This window comes from Heptranchias perlo, chromosome 22 (genome assembly GCF_035084215.1).
Source record: "Heptranchias perlo isolate sHepPer1 chromosome 22, sHepPer1.hap1, whole genome shotgun sequence".
NCBI classification, from domain to species: Eukaryota; Metazoa; Chordata; class Chondrichthyes; order Hexanchiformes; family Hexanchidae; genus Heptranchias; species Heptranchias perlo.
In genome coordinates, this window is record NC_090346.1 from 35,802,494 (window position 1) to 35,818,383 (window position 15,890).

Genomic DNA, 15,890 nt, shown 5'->3' on the forward strand with positions numbered 1-15,890 from the left:
CTGGTGTCATACCTAGCACAAAGGAAGATGGTAGTGGTTGTTGGAGGCCAATCATCTCAGCCCCAGGGCATTGCTGCAGGAGTTCCTCAGGGCAGTGTCCTAGGCCCAACCATCTTCAGCTGCTTCATCAATGACCTTCCCTCCATCATAAGGTCAGAAATGGGGATGTTCGCTGATGACTGCACAGTGTTCAGTTCCATTCGCAACCCCTCAGATAATGAAGCAGTCCGAGCCTGCATGCAGCAAGACCTGGACAACATCCAGGCTTGGGCTCATAAGTGGCAAGTAACATTCGCGCCAGATAAGTGCCAGGCAATGACCATCTCCAACAAGAGAGAGTCTAACCATTCAACGGCATTACCATCGCCGAATCCCCCACCATCAACATCCTGGGGGTCACCATTGACCAGAAACTTAACTGGACCAGCCATATAAATACTGTGGCTACGAGAGCAGGTCAGAGGCTGGGTATTCTGCGGCGAGTGACTCACCTCCTGACTCCCCAAAGCCTTTCCACCATCTACAAGGCACAAGTCAGGAGTGTGATGGAATACTCTCCACTTGCCTGGATGAGTGCAGCTCCAACAACACTCAAGAAGCTCGACACCATCCAAGATAAAGCAGCCCGCTTGATTGGCACCCCATCCATCACCCTAAACATTCACTCCCTTCACCACCGGCGCACTGTGGCTGCAGTGTGCACCATCCACAGGATGCACTGCAGCAACTCGCCAAGGCTTCTTCGACAGCACCTCCCAAACCCGCGACCTCTACCACCTAGAAGGACAAGGGCAGCAGGCGCATGGGAACAACACCACCTGCACGTTCCCCTCCAAGTCACACACCATCCCGACTTGGAAATATATCGCCGTTCCTTCATTGTCGCTGGGTCAAAATCCTGGAACTCCCTTCCTAACAGCACTGTAGGAGAACCTTCACCACACGGACTGCAGCGGTTCAAGAAGGCGGCTCACCACCACCTTCTCAAGGGCAATTAGGGATGGGCAATAAATGCCGGCCTTGCCAGCGACGCCCACATCCCGTGAACGAATAAAAAAAAAGTTATGCACAGACGAGAGAAATTGGGGCTTCTTTTACTAGAAGAGAGAAGGTTAAGTGGAGATCTAATAAAGGTGTTCAAGATTGTGGTTTTGACAAAATAAATAGAGGAAAAATTGTTTCCACTGTTCGGTGAGTCGGTAATTCAAGGCATAAATTTAGGATTATAACCAAAAGAATGAAGGAGATGATTAGGATTTTTTTTGTGCAGAGGATTGTTAGGGCAGTGATGGAATTAGAATCAATAAATCACTTTTAATAAGGGAGTGAATATATATTTGAAATAGAGAAATTAAAAAAAGATATGAGGAAAGAGCAGGCGAATGGGACTAAATAGAGCGCTCCATCAGAGTGCTGGTGCAGGCGCAATGGGCCGAATGGCCTCCTTCTGTGCTGTAAAATTCAATGATTCTAAGAATGGGGAGGAGAGAGTATGAAGAAATAAAATGGGCAAGCAGAAACAAACTCTTTAATTATGAGTAGTTTTAATACTGAAGCTTCAACTAGCTTCATTACCGAAGCATTGGTTTTTACTTTAGGGTCACAGCGTGAACTGAAAAATATGTTTGTACGGGGAGACTGGAATGTCCCTGGACATGCTGTCAAAGAGTTGAACCTGGGTAGGATTTCAGGGAGCATGCACACCTGAACACTATACTATCCCAAAAGCAACACTATTTTATTGAAAAATTGCTCCAAGAATATTAATTTTTGACCTTTAAGCGGAAATTGTGATTAATGCATTGTCACTGCTACACAATTCACTAACTATGTAAACAGGGACTGAGTTGGCCACTGTCCAATTTTCAATATGCTAATCTGTGATGTGCTGACATACTTTTTCAACTATTAGCAAACAAAAATATATCACCAGTCATTAGGTGAATGTTGGCATAATCTTCCAATCTAGCTAATAAGGTTTTATAATACAACTTCTAATGAAGATGAAAATTAATTTATCCCTGCAAATGTAAAACCTTTACAAAGTCACTAGCGTACACCATTTCCTGCTGCAAATGATTCAGCCCCAAACCACATAAAAATCAGTTGCCAGCACTTCTGAAGAAATATTGGTAATTTAGCACACACTAATCTCCAAATGATGTTATTAAAATCCTTATATTGCCACTTTTGCATCGATGTAAAGTGACTTCAGGTACACATCCATGTAAATGTGGCAGGACAACTAGCAAGTCAGGCTTGGCAATCTGACTCTCAAATGCACTAGAGAGGGATATAAAACCACTTGGAATAAGTAGTGTCACACTGCTTGGAGGTTGCACCAGTGGCAGTATAACTCCAGCCCAGCACAAAGCTGCATTTGTATTTTATAAGGGTAATTTTCAACTTTTACGATGTTTGGAGGAGCAGATACTCCCTCCCACAATGCTACATTGTTAAAAACAAATAGCTGTGGAGTGGAATTCTGCACATGTATCCAAGCACACATGTGCAGAGCTCTCCTCTGGCCCCGAAATTCCAATGGGGTGCCAGGCTGGAAGTCAGAAGGATTGTCGGTTGGGGGGCTGGAATTTGGGCCAAAACCCGGCTCTGTGTGCGAAATTCCAGTCAGGGGAAAAAGCGGATCTTTCACCTCCAGCCCTATGCTTAGGGGGTGAGTCTGGTGCAGTTCATGGGCTATCCTTTTAATTCCACCCATTATGCCCTCACAAGGCCCAACGAAAATCATGCCAGCTGAGAACTAGTTAGCCTCAACAGTTAACGAAACAAAGACGATCAATCCGAGAGGGAATCGATTGCCTTTAAATTCATGGCTATAAGCTCTTTTAGGAGCTGAAAAAAAAAGCAGCAATCATCTTTAGCCCTTCCTGTCAGCCCCCCCCCCCACCACCCCCCCGACTATCGGAGCAATGAAGTGCTGCTCTGAACTCCGCCAGCAGAATGGAGAAGGCAGCTCTAGAGCACCCATACAGGTGTGGATCACGCATCCCAATTATGTTAATGACCCTGTCCCTGGGATTTGATACCGCGTCTGCAGCCAGGTCCATGGACAGTCAGGAGTGCTGCTCTGCTGCATTTTCACTGCCACAGTGGAACTTCATAAATTTCAGGGGCTATGACTCTAAACTCATTGTGAGGAACAGTCAGCTTTGCACAATTGTTCTTAGACGGTTGTATAGTTGAAAATGGTGGCTACTACTTGGTGCAATTCCAAAAAGCCAAGATATAGGAATACATGCTGCCCATAAATTAATGAATACTTGCACCAAGGACAATCTTTAATCAAAGTGTTGAATGGTAATAATACAAATGAAAACAATACCTATTTAACTAGACTCTGTTAAAATGGTGCAATCTCCTTCACAACAGTCCAGTTTTTGATATGTAGCGGAGTGTACTTTTTCAAGACACCATAAACAAACTTTAGTACCTGAAGAATACTTCAATTTAATGCCAGTGTCAGAGAGCCATTTTGAGCATCATATACCAGCCAAGGTGAAACAACTAACTAACCAGGGTGGACACAAGTTGCTTGTTGGGAAGAGAGAAGGAGGGAAATTTTATTTGGTATAATTTCTATTCTCCTTATTCCTTTAAATCTCAAAGTTCAAATTAAACTGATGTGGAGATGCCGGTGATGGACTGGGGTGGACAAATGTAAGGAATCTTACAACACCAGGTTATAGTCCAACAAATTTATTTTAAAATCACAAGCTTTTGGAGATTATCCCCTTCGTCAGGTGAAGGGGATAATCTGACGAAGGGGATAATCTCCGAAAGCTTGTGATTTTAAAATAAATTTGTTGGACTATAACCTGGTGTTGTAAGATTCCTTACAAATTAAACTGATCAGGGCTGAATGAGCTTGGAAAGTTCCCCAGGCTATCCTGCAGAATTTATTTTCCTCTTAGCCGTTGTTTGCAGTTTTGGAGACTTCTTACTATCACTTTCTCTCAATGAGCCACCAGCAATTTCTGCAAGTGGAGTTTGTCTCCATGATCTGGAAACTCTACATTTTCTATGCTCAGGCCTCAGAGGTGCAAACTTGGGATAATAATAACCCCACTTGAGCAATCTGCTTACTAAATTTAACGTTGTCATGTGCTGTTATCAAATTTTCTTTGAAATGGTGGCTACTACTCTACAGTATAGAGGTTTAAAGATTAAAGCAACTAATATTTTTATTTGCAATTAAATAAATAGTAACATGAAACACAAAAAATGGCAAATACTGAATTGCAATACATATAAACATACATAGTGAGAAAATTTGTTGTGAATAGGGAGTTTCATAACAAGATTATAAGGGAGTCTCCATATTTTTATAACTATCTCTGATAGTCCATTTTTAAATTTTGCTGAATACAAATAAGCATCAGCACCAGTAAACTTTCAAGAAGAAAAACTGCAAGATAGGTCAGCTCGTCTGCTGCTGAAACCCTCATCCATGCCTTGGTTACCTCCAGACTCGATTATTCCAATGCTCTCCTGGCCAGCCTCCCACCTTGCATCCTCCGTAAACTTATGCTCATTCAAAATTCTGCTGCCCATATTCTAACTTGCACCAAGTCCCGTTCACCCATCAACCCTGTGCTCGCTTAGCTACGTTGGCTCCCGGTCCGGCAACGCCTCAGTTTCAAAATTCTCATCCTTGTTTTCAAATCCCTCCATGGCCTCGCCCCTCCCTATCTCTGTAACCTCCTCCAGCCCTACAACCCTCCAAGAACACTGCGCTCCTCCAATTCTGGCCTCTTGGACATCCCCGATTTTCATTGCTCCATCATTGGCGGCTGTGCCTTCAGCTGCCTAGGCCCTCAGCTCTAGAATTCCCTCCCTAAACCTCTCCATCTCTCTCCCTTTTAGGCCCTCCTTAAAACCTACCTCTTTGACCAAGCCCTGTCCTAATATCTCCTTAATGAAAACAATAGAAAATGCTGGAAAAACAGAGTTAACTCTGTTTCTTTCTCCACAGATGCTGCCTGACTTGCTGAGTATTTCCACAATTTTTTGTTTTTATTTCAGATTTCCAGCATCGCAACATTTTGCTTTTGATGAGCTGCTAATATCTCCTTATGTGGCTCGGTGTCAACTTTTGTTTGGTAACACTTCTGTGAAGCGCCTTGGGACATTTTACTATGTTAAAGGCATTATATAAATGCAAGTAGTTGTTGTTGTTGCAGGCATTAATATTCTAATGTTTTAATGTTAATATCTTAATTGTAGCTTTCTTTACCTGTTTGCTTTATTCATGGTTGTCTATTGAGTCAAAGGGGATTTTAAGTGACAAATGGACTTGGATCCAGCAGCCGTTAGGTGGCCTGCAGTCCATTTTGGGTTTTTGAATATTTCCTGTTAACACAATTATCAGACATTTTAATTGGGCAAGTCACTGGGTTGTCATCTTTTTCTTTTTCAATATCTCCAATTTTAATTTCAAAAAGGTACAAGAGGTACATCTCCAGCCCGGTAACATCTCTGTGTTTAAAATCCTGTAGATGTTTAACAACCTAATGCAATTGTGATATATACATATTTGATTTCCTTTGTTTCTAGTTCAATTTCAAAGAGGACAGAGAGAATAACACAGTCTTGTCCCAATTCTTCTGAAGATAGGGCTAGAGACTTTATGGACTCTGATCCATATAGTGAAGAGTTGTGTTGTTTGGTTTTTATGTATTGAGATGATGTAGGTAAAGTTATATAAAGTACTATAATATGCCACATGTTCTATTGCTACTACTTATGTTACTTTAACAAACTGTTACATAATTTGTAGCACAGTCTGATAGAATGTCTACTCTACCATTTTCCAAAATCTAGGAAGTCATGGGAGTGTTAATGCCATATCTAATAAATTAAATACACAGAGAAATATCTGAGTAAACCCAAGAACACAACTCCATAATGTGTTAATTATCTTTTTATAAGAATGACATTGAATTGACAACAGTCTCTATAGATTTGTCGAAATCTATCAGTTTTGTTTTCACGCAAACCTTCGTTTTGGCTTCTCATAAAAAGAATGAGACTACCTTTTGTTCTGATCATGCAGCTATTTCATAAGTACGTACACACAAGCTGTTTCAAACTCCTTTTCACCTCGAGTGTCAAAACCAACAATTCTGTCAGCGCTTTGAAGTAGAGGTTTCCAGATATGCTTAACATTACTACATACATGTACACAATGAATAATGAGGACAGATGTTCCAAATACAATAGCGAATATCTCGAAGGTATGAACGCTTTGCATAATCTGCGTTAAATGTGATTTGAAAGAATGAATTTGTTCCAATCAAAAAGGGACCAATGCTGCCCATTAAATCCAAGGAACAAACCATTTCAATCTTTAGAACCTACACCATCTGATTTTTTAAATACGAAAAATAAAGAATTCAAACTCTGTTTCAGCTGTTAACGTAGAGCCTTTGATGTGCACCCTGTATAAATTCATGTTGCTCGGTGGATAGTGGGTATGTTTACTCTAGGCTTCAATTCGTGAAGGATCTCACAGTGTCACATTGTTGTTTACCTGCTTTGCTTCAGAACTTGCAAAAGGCTGAGTAGTTAATAAAATCCTATCATGGTTCACAACTGAGTATGTCGATGTTGTCAGAATGGCTACTGGATGTTGTAAAAGATGAAAGTAGTCATCTTGGGAACAGTAATCAAATACTCCCTCTAATAAATCTTAAGAGCTGCAAGTAAAATGGATTCTAGCGAAGGTAGTCTGGTCTACAAAAATCAATATACTGCACAGTTGGGGGAAATCTTTATTACCAACAGTTTGCTCTGGCCCCCCACTGTTTCCTCAGCTGAAGGGGCTGATACCATCTACACAATGGCTTTTACAGCTTGTGCTGGCATCAACTTTATTAAATTGACATTGGCTTTAAAGTTACTCTAGTTCCCAATGGACCCGAGTACATTGAAGAATTTGCCCATAATTCATGAATCTTCATTCAGATTCATCTTCCTTTTCTTTAACTTTAAATTAATAAAACTGTCAAAAGCTCGCTGTTACTTTGTACAAACCTAGAAGCTTTGGCAGTGTATCTCTGTGTGCATTTTAACCACTTACTACTAATTGGTTCTTCGAGGTTTCCTTTGTTGTCTCTGGTCTGACCCAATGTGCTCTCCTCATTGATCTGTTTTTCATAAATTGCTGCCAAAAAAAATCCCCAGTTCTCAAGGATTTTTTTTTCCAATTTGAAATATCAGTACTTGGCCACATCGTTACTTTTTTTGTTCATAGTAGTTCTTTCAATTTAAATTATTTCTGTGGAAAGTACAAATCATTCTTGGATATTGAATGTGCAGGATTGTACTGAAAAGTGATTTCTTTTCACAAAGCCCCAAACATCCTCCAGAATCAACTTTCCTCCTGTTTCAGTCTATGTCCTGTGATGTCACGCATATATAACATAAGAGCATAAAAATCCAGGCCCAAAAAGAACAGTGAAGCAGATCCAATTATTGTCCTGATTCTCTCATGAGAGCATCCAACTGCATGTTGAAGAGCTGCAATGTTACTTTCACCTCTAGGTCCCACTCAGCAGAATGTTCCAAACATTTTTCACTCTTTTTCAATAAAGAAATCCTTCTTGATACTGGTTTCCATTTATGGTTGGGAATTTCCTCGGAGCTGCTCCCACTCTGCTACTGTAACTTCACCAGAAGTGCAACAGAAACCTCACTTACACATGTAAAGCAGGAGCAGCTCTGAGGAAATCCTCGGCCTATATCTTCTGGTCTCAGTTTACTGGTTAAATGTGATTTAATAATAGGGCTTTACTTTATCTACACCATTTATTATTTTATATACTTTGAGCTCTCTCTTAACCATCTTCCTTCCAGACTGTAAGGTTCAAGTATCTCTAAACATTCCTCAATGTCATCCCGTTTGCACTTGGGATTAGTCTTGCACCTCCTTTTGTCTGCCTGTTCTAATGTATGTATATTTTGTTTGTGTGGTGTGGTGAGAGTACAAGGTGCTCTCTGTATGCTGACCTGTGTGTAACTTCTGTCAACTTCTATTCTATTTTTATAGTCATATATCCCACTATTCTTTTACTTTTTTAAATTGCTTTGGCACATTGTTTGGGCACTGAAAGTAGCCACTCAGTCTATTGTTACTCTCAGACCCCTTTACAAGTCCCTGTATGAATTCAGTTCTATTCATTATATATTTATGACTCACATATTTTTAACCTGTGGCCAGTATTTTATATTTATCAGTGTTAAATTCCATGGCCAGGATTTCCCCTTTGTCCCTTTCTGCCTATTGTTCGCCAGATCTGCAGGAAGTTGCTTGAGGATGCAATCCAATGCATCACCACCTCGCTCTGTATCCCTCCCACTGCACAGGCCCGGCAGGACAGAGTATGTCTGGCCACATTTGGGCAGGCGCATGGAAACAAAATGCAAGTGAGAAAATTATAACCTCCGAAATGTGCTGCTATGATTGGGAGATCTCGGTGTACTCTCATGTAACAGTTCGTCAACCAGTCCTTGGATACCTATTGAGGCTGAAAGATTGGACAATTAGAAAACTTTTTGCCACGTTAGAAAAAAAGAGGGACAGAAGTAAACTGCAGCAGTTTTCAATATTGAAAGGAATCTGTATCTCAAGCTCAATGGACGCAAGTAAGCTTGAAGAAACTTCTGAGTGTGAACACCCTGAATTCAGCGATGGAAGGCTTGAGCCTGCTGGGGCTACAGGCAGTGCAGGGCTAACCAGAGTGTAAGAGAGATGTGAGTAGGCACCTTACCTTAGCAGTTATGGTCAGATCATTAAACTTTTTTCGGCATTGCAGCCAGATCCTGAGTGCTATCCTTCGGGCGTTCATCGATGGCCCCTTTTGCACCTCCTCCTTTTTGACATTTCCACTGTTCAACTGTAATTCAGTTCTGCTGCCTTTAAATGACATCACTTGCACCTGATTTCCTGCCCTCCATTCAGCAAGCTGCCAATAAACGGTGTGGGTAGTGCTGGTAGCTCACCAATCTTAATCAAATGAAGCGTGAACACCAATTTCGCTCATGCCTCTCCTTCATGTGATCAGGCGTGCCGCCTATTCCACGGCGTTTTCTGGCGCTACTTGAATTTCTAGAATCCACAGAGGTTTACAGTGCAAGGACAGCAATTTGGCTCATCACGTCTGTGCTAGCTCTTTGCGAGAGCAATCCAAAACTACCTACTGCCTACATTATCCCCATAGTCTGGTATCTTCCTATACTTCAAATATTTGTTCAATTTTCCCTTAAAAGATGCAATGTTCTCTGCCTCAACCACACCCTCTGGCAAAGTATTCCACGCTCCAAAAACCCTCTGCAGTAATAGATTTCCATTAGCCTCTCTCCTTACTTGCTTGATAATTTTAAATTGATGCCCTTTCGTCACTGACTCCCCGACCTGAGGAAATAGTCTTTGCCTTCACTGATCCAATGGAAATAATCTTAGTATCTCAAATCTCTCCTCATAACTATAGTTTCCCGTACCTGGCACCATCCTAATGAGTCAACGTGGTTTACTCTTAACTGCTCCCTGAAGTGGCCTAGCAAGCCACTCAGTTGTATCAAACCTGGGCAACTAGGAATGGGCAATAAATGATTTTTAAAAAAAATGTATTTAACACTGGACGCTCTCTATGGCTTTAATGTCCTTTCTATAGTGGGGTGCCCAAATCTGCACACAGTACTTTAATTGTGACTTATCCAACATTTTGTATGAATTCATCACGACTTCTTTACTCTTGTACTTAATGCCTCTATTTATAAACCCAAAATTCTATTAGCATTTTTGGCTTTATCTTCCTGCACTCGCACTTTCAGTATATATGAACCCCTAGGACTCTTCATTCATCCACAATCTTCAGTGTTTTTCCATGAAGTGCATACTCTCATTCTTTTCTCCCTAAATGTATTGCCTCACACTTATCCACATTAAATTGCATTCCCACCTGTCTGCCCATTCCACTAACCTGTCTATGTCTTCCTTAAGTTTTTTATATACATATTTAGGCAGTAAATACAATCAATCAGTTTCAAGCCAAACAGCAAAAGGAACCATTTATCAGAACCAAATACCAGAAAGCTCCTGGAGGTGATCTGTTAAAAACGGATGGAAGAAAGTATTTCCTGTGGTCTGACTATTACTTTGATTTCTTTGAAATAGATTGGCTGATTTTTTAAAAAGGAGAAAGACGTCATAGCTAAGATAAAAGCACATTTTGCATGCCATGGGATTCCAAATGAGGTCATACCAGACAATGCACCACCATTTAACTCAAGAGAATTCCAACAGATTGCACAAAATATCAGTTCAGTCTTGTCTTGTCCCAGCTCACCAAGGTACCACAGGCAAATGGCAAGGCAGCAAATGCTAATAAAATTGCAAAGGCACTCCCAGAAAAAGCACATGAATCCAGCTCATCTTGACTGGGACAATACACCAAATGAGATACTGGACAGCTCAACTGCTCAAAGACCATTTGCCTGATGAACCAGGAAACTCCTCCCTATAAGCAAGATAATTTCTGACACCAAGGCTAGCAAGTAATGTAAAAAGGAATCGATATCTTAGGAAACCTAAACAGTTCCCTTTCTATAATAAAGATTTCAAAGATCTTAGAGAAGGAGAAATTGTCAGCATTTAGCCAACATAATGCCAGCACAAGTGTTACAGCAAGTGAGTACAAGGTCCTATATGGTGAATACTGAAGATAGGAAGACTCCCTCTGACCTGGAGGTGTTTCTATGATTGGCAGCTGAATGTAGTTAGTTAAAATGGTTGAGTAACAAAGAGTGGAGAGTGAATTTTCCTCTCCCTCCCCTTTTTCCTCTTTGCTGCACCTGGCAGTAGATGCCTCTGTTTCCGCCTCCAGCGCAAGGCCCTGCCAGGGGTGGCCAGGTCCCATGTATGCACCTGGTTCAAGCAAATCGCCAGCACAGGAAATTTGAGCATTCCCCTCCTCTTAAAAGGTGCCGTGCGCTTCAGGTATGCTGCACCGGTCGTGCACCCAGCAAGCACCCAAAGAGGAAAATCTACCCTCAAATTTTTAAGCTCTGAAGTCTTTCCTAGCTTGTTACTGACTGAACTTGATAGATACTTCATATAGGAGGAAAAAAAAACACAATACCTGCTTTCTCAAATTTCTGCAGAAGATCCAGCCGCTTTGACTTTTCCAGATTAAAATAGCCATTCTCTTCTTCAGGGCTCTGGAGAAAGAGAGGGATGTGCTGGAACACAATTACATGTTTGTTTTTCTGCTTTTGGGCTGCAGCAAGTTTCGTATCCAACCAGTGGTCATGGGCCTGCTTCAGTTCAGGGCAATTGGAAGCATCATGAAAAAACTGAGAGTTCAGCACAAGGAACATCACTCCCCCAACCCAGTAACTGAAGTAGTCATCCCCCCAGCTCTTGCAATATTCCGCAATAGTGTCTGGGGTTGGGGCGTTTCCTATATCATGGTTGCCACTGACGAATACCAATGGAATGTTAGGGTCAATGCCCTTCAGGACACGCTTGAGGTCAAATGTTTGCTCCTCTTGCCAAGGGGTACCTGAAAATTAAAGAAAAACTAGGATAATGTGAGCTCACTTTTCCTCTAATTCAATTATACATTGTGAACCTATAAATGAGGGAGAGAAGTTTGAGTAATTCTGCTGCGAGATCTCCTCTCTCACAGGTCTTGACTTTGTGCGACAGTGGGAGATAGCGAGTTGACAGCCTGTTTTACATCTCTCCCAATTTTTTTTTCCCCCACTGGCTGCCAAATCGCTATCACCCGTTTTAAAACTATCGCACAAAGTCAAAATCTACCCCACTATGTGTGACATCCACTGCGTCATTTCTTCTGATGGTGTGACCAACACCCTGAACTCGTAAGTGGTAATGCAGCAGAGAACCAGTGTTGCGGCGGCACTCTAGAGCACCACCAAGCTATGCCACTGTGCTGCTTTACAGAATATTTTGTTTAATATTCTATATAATCTGCGCGATATGGAACCAGTGTAGCAGTTAGAAAATTATATGGCACACTATATATTTTTATAGCTTTAAAATGCAATATAACATACTCACTGAATAGTTTTAAAATGCACATAAACTGGAATATTGCACTCAGAAATAGTGAATATGTCTAATCATGAAGAATTACAAATAAATTTATCAAGCTGTATCATAAAATATTTGGGGCACAAGTGTATTTTATATTTCCACTACAGAACATCTAAAAATTGTAAAAGTAAAAACTAAACTCAGTACATAGATTACTGTGCCTGATAAAAGTTTAGGAATCTTACAACACCAGGTTATAGTCCAACAATTTTATTTTAAAATCACAAGCTTTCGGAGATTATCCCCTTCGAAGGGGATAATCTCCGAAAGCTTGTGATTTTAAAATAAAATTGTTGGACTATAACCTGGTGTTGTAAGATTCCTTACATTTGTCCACCCCAGTCCATCACCGGCATCTCCACATCATGATAAAAGTTTATTTATGTTTGCTGACAAAATTGATCTGTATGATCCTTAGACTCTAGGGCAGGATCTCAGCAGAAGGTCAATCAGCGGCGGAAAAAAATTTTGTGCTTGTTCCCGAGCAATCGCGACTCAATTGAAGGCACTTAATTCAACTTCCAGGTTTTGTGTCCTCAAGCTGCGCAGCGGGCGTACTGTGCACCCGCATGACGCAATTTAAAGCTCACTATTTAAAGGGCCAATGCAACAATGGATTTTGAAGGAGAAAGGAGTGAAAAGCAGAATGGAAGGACATATAGGAAAGGCAGCAACCAGATTCTTGGATGCCGCCCTGGAGATATTACTGGCTGCTGTGAGAAGCAGGAGGGAGGTGTTATACCCAGATGGCAGGGAGGAGGAAAGCTGGTTCTGCCACCAAGAAGGCATGGCTGGAGGTGTCAGAACAGGTCAGCAGCAGGAGCACGGTGCCCCGGTCTTGGGTGCAGTGCAGGCAGCGATTTAATGACCTAACCAGGTCAGGAAAAATGAGTACAGTTACTGATTCACCTGTGGTGAATATTACCCCTCTCATGCTGCCCCTCAAAGCCTACTCTGTCATATCACTCCTCACACCCACTTAAGGCTCAGTGTCAGGTTACCATCACTTTCTGTGCACTTCTTCACCCCGCATTTGCGCACCACCTCTCCCACTCACCCCAATCCTAATGCAATGTGATCAATCCGTCTGATAGGCACCCTCAGATGCATCTCATTCATTGTCAGTCTGACCCAGAGCAATGCATCCATCGGGTGACCCCGTCACCCTCACTCACTCAGATGTCTGTACTTTCTCCCCTTGCAGGAGAAGACAGCGCAAAATATAAGGGAGAGGAGTCGGACTGGAAGGGGGCCTCCACAAATCGTGGCCCTTACTGAGGCGGAGGAGGAGGCCTTGGACATTAGCTGGATGGTGGAGTGCCTGGCCGTCGGGGATGCCAAAACTGGCAACCCGCAAACATCTGGTGACAGAACTTTAACATCCCTCACACACAACATGGATTGACATTATCAATGATTGACCTGTTGCACACCTCAGTATGCTAATCGCAACATTACTTCTGCAGTGATTCTTAATATTGCTATATGTTCTCTTCCAGGGCCATCACGGACTGAAGAAGTGGACGAGGGCGATTCCTCAGAGGAGCTCCCTGCCTGTGAGGGCGCACCGTCACATCTTAGTGAGCCATGCACCAGTGCAGATACTCACACCTATCAGAGAGGTAGTTGGGTTGTCACTTGGTGATTCACCACACAGAAGTGAACATGAGCAGAACAGGTGGCAGGGGCAGCAGTGGAGAGTCTGCATCAATGGGCTCTCCAAGCTCTGCTCATCTGGACACAGATGCTGAACCCAGGGGGCCATCCTCAAAAAGGAGAATGATCGAGGTACAGACGCACTTTTGCGACGTACTGGAAGACATGCCAAGCTCAGACTCCACATTAACGCAGAGGATGGAGGAATCCACCTCCTGTATTAGTGGACCAGTGGCACAGAGAAGTGCGGGAATGTCTACGACGGAGGGAATGGCAGCCTACATTGCGTTTCATGCATGGCTCACAAATGTGTCCATTCAGGCCCTAGCAACGGCCGTGCGGACTCAGAGTGAACAACATGTCGCCGCCTTAAACAGGCAGACAGAAACATTAGCACTGGCCTTGCAAGGCATCACACATGTCCTCCAAGCTGTTGTCCAGCAGAGTGGTAGGAGTGATGTGGTCCTGGCCCAGCAGAGCGATGATGGCGAAAGGGGACATGGAAGTGGGGACTCCACTCAAAGTGCTCCCATCCCCCACCTTCGCAACCGGTACCCGCAATGCTGCCTCCTCTCCAGATGGCCGAGATTGCCCCTGCACAGGTGCAGGTGGAGCAGTCTTTGGCGGAGCCCTCACAGGCTCCAAAACCCAGAGGTTGTAGGCAGAGAGCATCTAAGCAGTCCGGGTATGAATCTGAGCAACCTGCCACTACCTCTGCTGCAGCCACAGGTGATGCACCACGTAGAAGCTGTAGGAAAAGGAAGTCGAAGATTTTGTAATCACCAAGGGTATGCACAAGGGTGTCCGGCAGAATGTCATGTTTTTCATTTATATTTGTTTTTGGTTAAATGCACATTAAATGTTACGATTCTCACCACTACTGCCACGTCTTGCCCATTTTTGAGTCCGTTTTGTGAAAGCGCCCTTTCATGTGCTTCATCATGAACGGCGAGATCTGATGCCACTCATTGGGTGCGTTTACAAAGAGTGTATATGTGGTTGTAGGCATGTTTAGTGCAACCTGGGGGGGGGGGGGGAGGGGGGGGCTGGTGTTGGGGGGGGGGGGGGGGGGGGCTGGTGTTGGTGGTCGTTCCAGGTGGCCTGAGTACTTGACTGTCGTCACTTTGCAGATCTCCTTATGAGATTCTATCAAACATGAGCGACTTCCTGGCATCACAAGCAGCCAGGTGAGCCACTGCTCTGCCAATGGTTTACCCATCATCCTCCTCCTCCTCCTCTTCAAGTCTGACAACAGGTGCGACTGCTTCATGAGCGCATGGGTCCTCATCCACCAGTAACCCTCTTTGTTGAGCGATGTTGTGCAGGACGCAACACATGACTATGGTGCGTACTGAAGGGCTCCCCCAGATCGATCCAGGTACCTGAAGCGCATCTTGAGCAGTCCTATGTCTTGTTCAATGACAGACCTGGTGGTGATGTGACTGTCATTGTACCACTGCAGTGCCTCATTGGTGGGGTTTCTCAGGTGTCATGAGCCACATCTGCAGGGGTGGGGGGGGGGTCACTTGTCTCCCAGGACCCAGCCCGTAAGTCTGTCTTGTGTGTAGAAGGGGGCTGGGGTGTTGGATTCGCGCAGAATGAAGGAATCATGGCAGCTGCCAGGAATTTGGCACGCACCTGCAAAAACCTCTTCCCATGGTCGCAAACCAGTTGCGCATTGATGGAGTGATAACCGTTTTGGTTGATGAACAGTTCTGGCTCATGTGGGGGTCCTCGGATTGCTACGTGTGTGCAATCAATTGTACCCTGTACCCGTGGAAAGTCAACCAGAGAGTGGAAACCCACTGCCCTCTCACTGTGGCTGATGTTGTCACAGTGGGAGTTGATGTAGTCGGATGCCCTGGCAAACAGGCCATTCATGACCTGTCATTTACACTTATGTGCAGTTGACGGAAAGATCCTGGTGATGTCACCGGTGGCGCCCTGGAAGGATCTGGAGGCGAAGAAATTGAGGGCAGTGGTGACTTTACAGTGGCGGGCAATGAGTGCCCACCAGGCTCAGCCGGGAGCAGCTCTGCATGAAGGTGCCTGCAGATGTCTGCGACCACCTGGCAACTCAATCTGAGCCTTCGTA

At 43.5% G+C, this 15,890-nt stretch overlaps 2 protein-coding genes across 3 annotated transcripts in view; one reads left to right on the top strand and one right to left on the bottom strand.

Moving 5' to 3' along the window:
• The window catches only part of snx29 (sorting nexin 29), a 594,171-nt gene that overhangs the window by 508,611 nt on the left and 69,670 nt on the right, over window positions 1-15,890 (top strand). The gene's annotated exons all lie outside the window — the stretch shown is intronic.
• Window positions 1-15,890, bottom strand: part of cpped1 (calcineurin-like phosphoesterase domain containing 1) — a 162,313-nt gene that overhangs the window by 46,676 nt on the left and 99,747 nt on the right. The window contains exon 3 of the mRNA XM_068003259.1: window positions 11,160-11,582. Coding sequence (XP_067859360.1) covers window positions 11,160-11,582 — 423 coding nt within the window. The remainder of the gene's footprint in view (window positions 1-11,159; window positions 11,583-15,890) is intronic.